This window comes from Schistocerca americana, chromosome 3 (assembly GCF_021461395.2).
Source record: "Schistocerca americana isolate TAMUIC-IGC-003095 chromosome 3, iqSchAmer2.1, whole genome shotgun sequence".
Lineage (NCBI taxonomy): Eukaryota > Metazoa > Arthropoda > Insecta > Orthoptera > Acrididae > Schistocerca > Schistocerca americana.
Genome location: NC_060121.1, coordinates 779,012,866 through 779,025,997, shown reverse-complemented (window position 1 = coordinate 779,025,997; position 13,132 = coordinate 779,012,866). Strand labels below are relative to the sequence as shown.

General features: G+C 40.3%; 1 protein-coding gene across 1 annotated transcript in view; it reads left to right on the top strand.

The window, feature by feature from the left end:
* LOC124605425 (oocyte zinc finger protein XlCOF6-like) overlaps positions 1-13,132 on the top strand; it is an 82,404-nt gene that overhangs the window by 25,586 nt on the left and 43,686 nt on the right. The window contains exon 5 of the mRNA XM_047137084.1: positions 7,743-7,916. Within this exon, the coding sequence (XP_046993040.1) occupies positions 7,743-7,916 (174 nt within the window). The remainder of the gene's footprint in view (positions 1-7,742; positions 7,917-13,132) is intronic.

Sequence of the window (13,132 nt, the reverse complement as noted above, 5' to 3'; positions counted from 1 at the left end):
AGTTATTCCATCTGCAGGGAAAGTGGTAGTGATAACATTTTTTTACTGTCATGAAATGATTCACCAGCATGCAGTTTCCACTCACACTACTGTTTCAGCAACATACTACATATCAGTATTGGCTAAACTGAGGAAGCAAATTCCAAGGAAACAACCTGAATATTCTTGGACGGAGTGGTGACTGCATCATGACAGTGAGCAGCACCCTGTCACGTACCAAGTTACGCAGTTTCTGGCTCATTTCAGTATCACCTTTGTACCTTATGGCAGCGATCTTTGCATTCTGTGATATTTATTTGATCACTAAAGGCAACGCTTTGGGGTATTAGGTTTGAGATTTCTGAAGCAGTGCTCAAGAAAAGTGAGGTAATTCTCAAGGACCTGACAAAAAATGGCGTGCACTTTGTGTTTGAGGACTGGCAGACATGCTGTAATGACTGAATCGTGATGAGATTGGCAACAGAGAGAAAGTCATCTTAGTAAGAATTTTAACAAGTAGAGCCTGCAAACCTAGGTGAAGACGTCCGGTGCTTGCCGCTTTCACCAGACCAATATGAGGTTGGGTGCATTAGGAAACTGCCGATATCAAGTTGGCTGATTGCAAATTATAGGTAAAAAAATGTGACACAGTCACATGAATCTGTAAGCTAACATCCTCAGTACAGTATAAAGAGGTCACCAGTTGACGAGCAGGGCAGAATTCAACAGTTTGATAGTTCCTACCAGCAGATGAGCCTCAGGTGTCTGTCGGCTGGCAGCAGAAAGTTATGTGAGTGAAAGAATCTCTTCAGTTAAGCTTATACACTAAGAGGCACTTGCATTCTTGTCTGTATGTACCTCTGGACTGTGGGTAGTTGGTCTGTCATGGCTTACTTGTACCTATGACTGACTGTCACTTACAGTGTGACATGTAATGGAACCAGGGTGAGGTTTCGATTTGATCAATAGGAAACTGGCCACTTTCCATGGTTCAAGTCAAAGTGATAGGCCAGGCAGGCTATTTGTTCTAGTAATTTGAGTATCCAGTAAGTCTAATCTATGTTCTTCACTCATAGAAATTATGACCCAGTGTCCATGTTCTTCAGCATGTTCATGTAAACTCAGGAAGAAGTAATAAAATCAGACCAAGGTACCAACTCAGAAGCTCGTTTCTTCATTTCTACCTTCCTAACCTGCTACACAAGTGTTTCTGTACTGTCTCCAATTAATCTTAGCTAGACTCTTTCACCAGCTTATTCCTTTGCACGAAGCCACTCATTTGTCAGAGAGTCCATAGACCTGAAAAATCTCCCATCACTTCCTATTTGCCTAAGGGATTCACATAAGTATGTTGCAATCCCATCGGGTTACGACAACACCATAAAAATTGCATTCAAGTAGGAGGGGAGTATGTTGAAAAATATGATGTAAACTTTGAAATGGAGTAATAACCAATCATGGAAAAAAAAAATCAGTCTCAGTTTTTGTTGATCAGCCCTCATAATGCCTAGTCTGACCAAGATGGGCCACAGTGAAAAACTGCAACAATAATGAATAATGAAGCTATTCAGGTATTCATGTCATTCTTTCAAGAAACTAGTAATGGAGACCAGTGTGTCTTGGAGAAGATGCTAACTCAAAATACAGTTTGTCCATAACTGAAATAACAATTTTGGAAAGCATGTTTCCAAAAATATTACAGAATCCAACCTACAAAGTGTGTTAAAAACGTAAAGGCATAAGTGTATCTTTTGAGACAAAGAGACAACACAAATAGCATCAATGCATTCTAAACCTGCACAGTAAAGGAATTATAAACACTACTGTAAGATACTAGCCCAAGTAAAAAAAACGGGTACATGCTTAGTGCCTGAAATTATTAACTCATCTCATGTTGTGGTTACAGTTGTCAGAGCTGCACCTTTTTGGAATAGGAAGGGAAAGAAATAAAATTTTAAGGGGGACTAGGATTGGAACAGATCTTCAGTTTGATAAAGAAATTAAATGACTTAATTATGGCATATTGCATCAGCATAAAGAAATGTTGGTTAAAAATTTTATTTCCATTCAGTTTTGTCTCAGCCAATGTGAAATGCCTACTATCTTTATCTCATTAAAATATTTGAAGACTGAGAAGTACAATTAATGAACTACTTAACTTCATTAATGAATTAGGATCACGAAATACAGTTTTCATAATCTACCTCTCTGAACATCATGAGACCATTGGTACAGATGTTTTAAGTAAATTACTGCTATAGATGTGTTAAGTGTTACAGAATTTACATTAGTGTTTAGAGCAGAAATGGAGAGAGGAGGTGATGCCACACTTATTAGGAAATATCATAAATTTAAAAACAGACATATTTATAAATTTTACTTACAGAAAGCACGTGTGACACAAGTAGAATTTCATAGTAAATTCTTTATAAGTATGTACTGAGTACCTTCAGGTTCTTTTAACCCATTCATCAATAGCTGTGAAGCTCTGTTGGCCTATTTAACAGTGAAATACAAAGAAATAGTGACTTACAGTTATTTTAATGTAGGTTCTCTTTAAAACACTTCAGTAAGACTTTATTACAATCTGCGTTATTCAGCTTAATTCCTCCCGTAAACTTTCTAACTAGCATAGGTAATTGCTTACAAAATACTATTGATAGTATCTCTACAGGAAGCTCTAATGAACAAAATTATATTAGAAAGCAAATAGTCAGCAGCCTCTAAGACCATGACATGTAGTTTATTTTGTTAACAATGAACAGGATATAAAATCTACTAAATTTGTGTGTGTGTGTGTGGTTTGAGGTTTTCGGGCACTAAACAGCGTGGGCTAAATTTGAGTTCAAGAGGGTAGTAAGTAACCAAAACTGGATTATTTTGGGAACTTCCTCATAGATATGAACTAGAGTGAGATATACAGTGCTCTTGGCATGAATGAAAAATGCAAGACCAAAGTCTACAGAGAAGCCAATGATTATTCGTGGAATAAAGGTGTCTTGTAAGACCAAAAAAACTGCATGTGCTAGTCAGAACCAGCTCTTATATTGATGCTATAACTCATTACAAGACATACTGCAAAATATGGAACAGATAGATTGCTACTCCACATAGAGAAGGCATTGAGTTGGAGACAGGCACAATGAAAAAGAATGATATTAATATTGCTGTCCTCCTTTAAGGCGGGTCCACACTGAGCGCGCCGCGCTGCGCAAAACGGCTGTGCGTGGCTCTGCGCGCTCAGTGTGGACGGCGAACCGCGCTGCGCTGCGCCGCGTCGTGCGGCGCCGCACAGTTTTCGGCTGTTGTCGGTACATCAAAGGAAGTGGCACGTTTGCGCACGCTCAGTCTAGACGGGGCTTCGGCTCGCTCCATCTTCAGACCGTGCGCGCGCTCCAACTGGAACACAGTGCACGCCTCGGAGCGGCGCGGCGGGGCTCGGACGGCGCTCTCCTCTCTGCTACAGCTGTGCGCGGGGTGCAGCAGCACGGCGCGGCGCGCTCAGTGTGGACCCGCCATTAGAAGTTGACCGCCCAACACACACACACACACACACACACACACACACACACACACACACACACACACGACCTTTGACCATAACCACTAAGGCCCAACTGCGACTGCATGTGACGTGAGCAGCAGTCTAGCTGGTGTGGGGTAAAGGAAGAGGCTTGGGGGAGCGGAGATAGCAGGGTAGGGTGGAAAAAGATGTTAGTGCCACTTGTTGGTGTGCAGGGACATGGTAGGGACAGGATAGAGCTGCTAGGTGCAGCTTCGAGAGGCGGTTGGTGGGGTGGGGGTGGGGGGGAGTAGAGAAGAGGGAAAGACTGTGTAGTTACATTGGTGGGATAGAAGGCATGTGTAATACTGGTGATGGGATAGCAGCAGATGCAGGACAGGGGCTAGTGAAGATTGAGGCCAGGGATGTTATGGAAAGGAAGGGTGTATTGTATAGAGAGTTCCCACTTCCACCATTCAGAAAAGCTGGTGTTGATGGGAAGAATACAGATGGCACATATTGTTAAGCAGTTGTTAAATTAAATCACATTGTGTTTGATGACATGTTCAGCAGTTCGGTGGTCCATCTGACTAATGGCCGCGGTTTGGCAGTAACCATACATTCAGACAGATACAGTAGTTTGTTAGTCATCATGCCCATGTAGAATGCTATACAGTGGCTGCAGCAAAGTTTATAGAACATGGGGTTCCAGAATCACTGTTTTTGTGTCTTGCAGTGGTAGACACACGTGCATTAATTGCTGGTTCCCAAGTTGTGCATGAATAATACTTTGTTGACACAACACCGTAAGAGATTCTAATAGACGCAACTAAAGGATCCACATGGTCTGATATAAATGTGACAGAATCAGAATCTTTTGAGATGTTACTTCCAGGCACTGGTTCAAAATCTAAGTTCCACAGAAGAATAGTGGTTCACACACTACATTCCACAGAAGAATATCAGTCATGAGTCCTGAGAAGGCCAATGTCGAAGAAGTTGATGGCTCTGAGGGTGATGGCTGGCAACCTGCTGTTGCTCTTGTTCAGTATATTCCATGGTGGCAGCTGGAGCGGTATCATGGTGTGTTGTAGGTGCAGAGGCTATGCTCAGGTAAATAGAGGCAGTGATCTCAGAGAGATGGGCCACTGGGTGCAGCCAGACAGCATTGTAAATATTCATCTAGTGGAAGGATACTCGCGCAGTGGTCAGTGAGCATGTGACTTGCGGATGCAGCATAGTGCCCACAATTGCAGTGGCGTCATCCTTGATGCACATGCTGCTGCTGGTGAGGGTACTGCCTCTAGTGGTGCCTGCTGGAGGTTGGCTTATCAACATGCATACTTATGTTTTTGGCTGTGATGTTGCCATCGAGGTGCCTGTGGTACTGCAGCATCAGAGTCTACACTCATGCTCATAAATTAAGGATAATGCTGATACATGGTGAAACAACTCTCTGGTGGGCAGTTTGCGGGTTTAAATCACCTTGGGGTATGACCATGCAGTCCATTTGACCTGCGGTCGTCGCACGGTGGCACTGGCAGCAGTCCACGTATGCAGAGGTGTGTTGGTGCATGTCAGAGTATGGTGCAGCGAGTAAGTGTGCAGACATTTTCAGATGTGCTAATGGTGACGGTGTGTTTAAAATGGCTCAAAGAACACATATTGATGATGTTATGAGGGGTAGAATACCAGGGCAACTGGAGGCTGGTCAAACACAGCAGGTCATAGCAAGGGCCCTCCTTGTGCTACAAAATGTGATCTCAGGATTATGACAATGATTCCAGCAGACAGAAAACATGTCCAGGCGCTACAGTACGGGATGTCCACAGTGTACAACACCACAAGAAGACCGATATCTCACCATCAGAATCCCGCAGACGGCCACGGAGTACTGCAGGTAGCCTTACTCGGGACCTTACCGCAGCCACTGGAACAGTTGTCTCCAGACACACAACGTACAGATGACTGAACAGAAATGTTTATTTGCCCAGAGACCTGCAAGGTGCATTCCACTGACCCCTGGTCACAGGAGAGCCCGTAAAGCTTGGTGTCAAGAACACAGTACATGGTCATTGGAACAGTGGTCCCAGGGTATGTTCATGGATGAGTCCAGGTATAGTCTGAACAGTGATTCTCGCTGGGTTTTCATCTGGCGCGAACCAGGAACCAGATACCAACCCCTTAATGTCCTTGAAAGGGACCTGTATGGAGGTCATGGTTTGATGGTATGGGGTGGGATTATGATTGGTGCACATACACCCCTGCATGTCTTTGACAGAGAAACTGTAACAGGTCAGGTGTATCAGGATGTCATTTTGCACCAGTATGTCCACCTTTTCAGGGTTGCAGTGGGTCCCACCTTCCTCCTGATGGATGGTAACGCACGACCTCACCGAGCTGCCATCGTGGAGGAGTACCTTGAAACAGAAGATACCAGGCGAATGAAGTGGCCTGTCTGTTCTCCAGACCTAAACTCCATCGAGCACATCTGTAATGCTCTTGGTCGATGTATCGCTGTAGTCTTCAAACCCCTACGACACTTCAGGAGCTCTGACAGGCACTGGTGCAAGAATGGGAGACTATATCCCAGCAGCTGCTTGACCACTTGATCCAGAGTATGCCAACCCGTTGTGCGGCCTGTGTACATGTGCATGGTGATAATATCATTGATGTCAGGGTACATGAGCAGGAAACACTGGCGTTTTGTAGCGCATGTGTTTTGGGACGGTTTTCTCAACTTATCACCAATACCGTGGACTTGCAGATCTGTGTCAAGTGTGTTCCCTATGTGCCTATGCTATTAGTGCCAGTTTTGTGCAGTGCCACGTTGTGTGACACCACATTCTGGAATTATCCTTAATTTATGAGCATGAGTGTGCATTATCTTGAACCTTGCTCTTACGCCTGTTGTATCAGCAAAGTATTATTTATGTAGAACCTGGGAATCAGCAATTATTGCATGTGTGTCTACCACTGCAGGATACAAAACATTGATTGTGGAACCCCACGTCATGGATGTTATACCAGTAGCTGTTGTAGCAGCAGGTATGGCAGGGATATAATGACTGTCATTATTCATTTTAGTTTTACCCACTTACTTAAGCTGTTTAAGCTCCCATGCATAGACTAATTTCAAGAACCACAGAGTGCTTTTTCTGGAAGGCAGCCCATTTTGAGTCTTGATATCAGTGCTTTTAACCTAAACTGTTTTGCATAAAGGAAGAAAAGAAGACTCTCTCTCTCTCCCCCCCCCCCCCCCCCCCCCCCCCTCTCTCTCTCTCTCTCTCTCTCTCTCTCTCTCTCTCTCTCTCTCTCTCTCCCCCCCCTCACCCCCTCTCACCCTCCCCCTCACCCCCCTTTCCCTCCACCTAACTCATCCCGTCCTCCCCCCATCCCACCTGTCCCTCCCTCTTTTCCTCCCTCCCAGACGTGAGATGTTTGCTGTGTCTAATATTCCCTTAATCATTATGTGTGAGCTTAGTGTACTTGATTTTTATCTGTAACTTACACAGAAATAACTGTCATTCACTGTGAAGCAGATGTTTCTTAGCACTATCCCACTTGGAATGGCTACTGTTGTAGGTCAGTGTCATCATATCACTATCTCATTTAATACTGAGGTTGGTGTCAAGTGCAATTACATTTTCTTTTTATGTATTGTGTGATAGATAATATAGAATTTCAAATTTCACAAATATACAATTATTGTTGATGAGCACAAGTGCTGTAGAAACATTTTTTACATTTTTTAAGGTATCTTGATGGTGATAATCAAGGTCCGTTTCAAGACTTTATAAACAGGTGTTTCAGTTAACTTTTTACTAAGTTTGTTTTGTATATAACATATTTTACCCCAAGAGAAGCTGCATGCCCTTTCATACCTAATTCTTGTAGTGACTTTTGAAATTCCAGTAATACAGATGGCACCTAGACTACCTTACATTGTGTGTCTCAACCTTTTTCATAAATTGACTTCATTGCCAGCTATTTAAAATTGGCAAGAATTGCTGATGTTATCTCCAAGTTTGAAGCAACATATTCTGTTCTGGATTTAGTTCTAGAGACTACATGTCTATCTTCTGAAATAGTTACTAGGTGAAAAATTGTGGCATTTACTCTGGGTGATATTGTTTTAGTAATTGAATTATTTTTTATTTCAGATTAGGCCTATACCTAAATTTGTTGCAAATTAATCTACAGCAATTTTCCATTTCACGTGATACACTATATTCAACATTATTTTACATCTACTTTTCAGATTCATAAACTGCCTTTGGCATCAACTGAATCTGCTTCTACCGCTGGAGATACAATATCTCTTAAGGATGATTTTCCAGATGATTTACCATTCTTCTGCTGTGTTGTGTGTCAGTCTGCTTACAAGTCTGTATCTGATTTTGTGACCCACGCGTGCAAGGACGCCAGTCTCAAAGTAAGTTATCAGATTTCTTAACGTTTCTGTGAGTATAAACAATGAAAAGAGAGAGAGGTAAAGAGATATTTATATTCCTTCTGAGATGTTTGGCTTGATTGAAGTATGTGACAGGTGTTGTGATGGTTATATTTTTCATGTACGTTAGGAAATTGAAAAGAAAAGTCACAACTAAAGTGCAGACAAAATGTACTTGTGCAGACGGCACTGTAGGGGAGGTGACACCAGTAGTCATGGAGTTTTCAGCGTGAATCACCATTGAACATCAAGGGCGGTGCTGTTTGATAACTGAAGCCTGTGCATATCCATGAGGCATACTATGCATATCTTGTATTACTTACAAGCTACACCTAGCGAATCTGCAGGTGGTTGTAGTAACCGGTTATGTTTATCAGACCAATAATTTGACCCATGTAGATGTTCAAAGTAAATAGCTTCTCACTAGAGTACTGAAAAAGGATCAACCAAAACAAAACAAGTTCAATCATGCATTGCCAAAAAGAACTAATGTATTCCTGGTGGGACCAACATTTTTTTCGCGTTAACCGCGAGTTCGTCTTATGCGAGTTCACGCTAACGAGGTTATACTGTATATTGAAAATATAAAATAAAGCACAGGGTTCAGTTGACAGTTATTTTGTCAGTCTCCTGCTTAAATTTTCTTCTCCTTTTCTGCGTATTTTAGAAGTAGTCCAGCCTAGTGAAGTGAAGTACTTGTACCTATATATCCCCCTCCCTCCATTCTCATTATGAAATGACTGGAATGGTTAATATTTCTTGAAATCCTCTCAAACAGGTTTTTAAATAGTTTTTTGCTGCTTTGTTTGTGTCTTCCAGCATAAATGTAATTACATTCCATACAGTCACATAGCGCCCGAAAACCTCAAACCACACACACACATACAGTCACTTGCGCCTTTTTATGAAGAAATGACCGCGCACCTGTGGTGCCATGCTATGCAATGTAGAGAAAACAAACAGAACGCTCAAAGTGCACAAGTTGGCAGGTGACAAGCAATTTGAGGTCACTGTCCCTTTAGAATAATGGGTGGACTCTCACTGCATTCAGCGCGAAAATTTGTTTCGGCACTGGAACACCGTTTTTTGTGCAAGCTCTAGTAGTAAACATTGAACCAGACTGAAATAAGTATTATGTAATGAACAGCCAATGCACACAGATTTATGTGCTAAATGGTATCGTTAAGCCTTGAACAGGTGTGTCTGGGTATAAAGTGTGCCAGCCGCAAATAAAATTGTTTTGCACCATTCCATTGTTGTTTCACAATTGTAAGCCCATACCCATTCCTTCACTATTACTTTAGCTAATGTAGTGATAAATTATATTGTCATACGTCCAAGTAACCAGTGGTAATATAAAATTAACAGGGAGCTAGGTGAGAAAAAACGGCCCATATTATGAGCTAGTGCCACAATCCCACAATGAGGCAGTTTCTTCTGAGATAATCAGTAATTGAATAAGCAGTTGAATGGGATCTGATGCAACTGTGCTATTTAATGCTTCCAGTGAATCGTTACTGTGGGCTGTCTCCTGTCCATGACAACTGAGTAATGTAATGAAAATTTATTTCATTATTGTTTAATTAAACAGTGCTCGAGCTCATATTATGTAAGTTTATTTTATCATTGGTTAATTCAACTGAGATTAAACTGTGGTAACATAAAGACAGCTATTCTTTACATGTGTACTAAGTACACCACATGCCCACTCATGTTATGAAAGACAGTATCCCACTCAAGGGCTAACAGTATGAAGTAAAATTTTCAGTAATTATCTCTCCTCAAATAGATATTTTATGTACAGTAATAAAAGTTAGCCCTCATTTTTTCAGGTGTACCGCTTTATTGAGTTGCTTCAGCTGTAAATACTGTCAGAAAGAGAGAACAATTTTGAATTGCTCCTCTTAATTTTCTCTGCCCTAATTTTAATACTCTTGGACCACAACTCTTATCTGACAAAGACTAGGTTAGTTGCACATGTATTATGGTACTTTTGTAAATCAATTTACATGTGTCCCATCATAGTAAGGCATCATGAACATGGTTCATTGCTTATGAATGTAACTAATCAACTATTGTTTAAGGCAACATCCAGCTGTTAGATTTATTAAATAATATACAATAGTCCCTGTTGACAGAGCCATTAGAGAGGAATAGTTTGAGAATTGATATTTGTTCATTTACATTTGAGTTCTTATTATTATCATCTTTTGAGATCGAATTCGAAGGGATCACTTTCACGTTATCACCTTCAAATACCTTAGACTAAGATCCTTTATATTTTCAATTAGCCCACTTACTGTTTATGTGTGAGCTAAAGAAGTGTATTTATGTATTAAATCATGAAATTGTAGTCAAGAATGACAAGCATCCTTAAACAGATGAAATGGGTCATTTTACTGAAATGGTGAATGGGAGTAGATTCTTCTGTTTTTCCTAAGAAGTTATTTAGTTATTTCTCCTGGACACCTTCTTCAGTAATACTCAGTACCAATAGTGTTTCTTAATTTAACACAGCCACAATCAGGCTTGTTCTTACTGACTAGTCTGTAGAAACTGGACATTATTACAATATTAATTGCTAACATTTTACATGTTTACAGATTTATAACAAATGACCCTACATTTTAACACTGGGTTCTACCTTTTTTTCTCTGTTGAAAGAATTGTGATTCAACAAACAAGTGTCAGTGGAAATCACATAATCCACCAACTTATTGTGAAAATATGAAAAATTCACGTATAAGAAAAGTGTTTTATGAAATAGATTTAAAAATACATGTAATACATTTCCACACCTTCATAATGTGTATCAGAACAGTTATTTCACAGAATCATGTTATTTCTTAGTGTTTCCTTGAAATGAAGCTAATGATTAATAACAAGGTACAAGCCCAAGAATATCTAAGTAAACTGCAAGCGATTCATTGCTTGGTGATCTAAATTACAAGTCAACACAAGGTTAGTTTTCTAATGGCCTATAAAACTCAGCTTCATTGAACACACACATGAAAAACAATGATCAAGAAATTTATAATGTTAACTAGCACCACTGGCTTAAGCTCTGTACCCAGTTTGGTTTTGATTCATTTTTACTGTGTTATTTTCTTTTCATTATTATTTGTAACACTTGTTAATTTCTTTAAGATTTCAATTCTCTAGTGTCGTCTTTGATTAGAAAAATCGTAATAAAAGTTCTGAAATGAATTTGTGAAATTAATGTTCAAGATTATTTTTACTGCAGTTGAGGTAACAAGCAAAGCATATTCAGATTTGTCAAAAGACCCTGAGGCTAGGACAAACTGATTCAGTTCACTTTATTAGCTGAAAGAAAAAAATTGTCCATGATACTACAGTTCTAGGAATGATTTCTGATGACTTTCTACATCAATAACATTAGTTCCACATCAGCCAGCAGTAAAGTATATAATTACCGATCCATGTTGTAGAGCTGTGGAACTGATAAGCTGAGCAAGAATTAAGACAATTTGTAGATTGAATCGGCCCAAACAAATAAGACTTAAATCAGCTTCCATCCAGCGCCATTGCCAGCGGAGGACGTTGGACTTCTGTCTCATCACAAACAGAATGTTTTTTATAAAGTGGTTGTTCTGTGCCCATTTGAAAGAGCTATCAGAAAAAGTCTAGTTCAGTATTTTGTTTAATGACATAAATATGTTACTATAGACATGACGTACAGTCAGTACACCAGCAGCAACAGAGTTGTGCTGTTGCGTGGTGGTAGCAAACAGCATGGCATGGGCTGGCACAGAAGACATAGCAAGTGGACCTGTGAGAACTGAAACACCAAGCCATTTTATGAAATGTATTGAAAGTGGTACTCTATTGGGCTCTGCTAATACATGGCCTACTCTCAAGCAGTCTTCAATGCAGTCAGTAGCAACAAACACTCGTGGATTGGTTGATGACTGTTGGCCATGTCTGCCTCCCCAGACTTTTCTCATCTTGTGTGCCAGGCTACACTGTGCAGTTTGTCTGCTAGTACCATGCTGCAGTGCTACTAACTTGCTTTAGGAGTACTGGTTATTCCTCGTGTTTTGTTGTCCCTGTATATATTTGTGGTTATAAGTGCTTATGATTTAAGTGCATTTAATTTATCACAAATGGCAGTATTGCCTATCACAAAATTGTGTAAAAGTCTGTACATCATCTCCTGCCAGTTTCCACATTTTTCAGTTACTATTTCGTAATACATAAATAGCAAGAATCCATGTATTATAAGCTTTCATGATAGGTATATAGAAATTTCTAATTCTAACTAGGGAGAAAATAATCTTGCTGCAAGTAAATAATCATTGGGGCATTTAGTTAAGATGGGGGTTAAAATAAGAAAACAATGAAAGCTGTTCCTCATTATGACCTAAAAACATAATTGTGATACAGAAACTTGTAAAGCACAGCGGTGATATAGTCTTTTTTGTTTTCTTGCTGCAGCTTCATGTTTTAATTAACTATACAGTGTTATTTGTTAAATTAATTACACCACTCATGAACATCTTTGTGCTGTGAATGTTTTACATGATTTTCCATATATTTACTCCTCTTGTTTGATGTTTGTATTTTCGCTTTTAACGCCTTAACTTACATTGTTGTGTGAGAGACGTAGCGTGCTGACCTGGCCAAACATCACCTAGACATATCAGAGACGTGCTACGTTTACTGCACCGAACAAGCACATGTCGTGTGAGAGACGTCATCGGTCAGCTGCGCCAAATGTAAACAGAACGTCTCTGAAACGTTGCAGAGCTGATCGAGTACACGCAGCATACACGAAGTGTTTTTTCCCGCTTTCGGACCTGCCGATATTTCAAAAATACTTTCACAATGTTCCCGACGTGTAAAAAAACATGTTCGCGAAGAAAAGGAGACATCTGGTGGCACAGCCAACAATGATTTTGCAGGATATTTTGACAGCGGCAGTGACAGTGGTAGTGACCTGTACGAAAATGGTTTAAGCGGCTGGTGATTGAAGATGATACTGACGAAGAAGAGCAAACCTACCAGCAACAATCAGTCATGGATGTGGCAAAAGGAAGACAATGAACCAACAATGTGGACGTATGCGGATATTCCCGAATAAAGTAAGCAGCTTTACAGCCCGTGAGTACAATTAGATGTTTTCTATGTAATATTTAATAGTACATTTTGGGAAAACATCATAACTGAGACGAATGGAT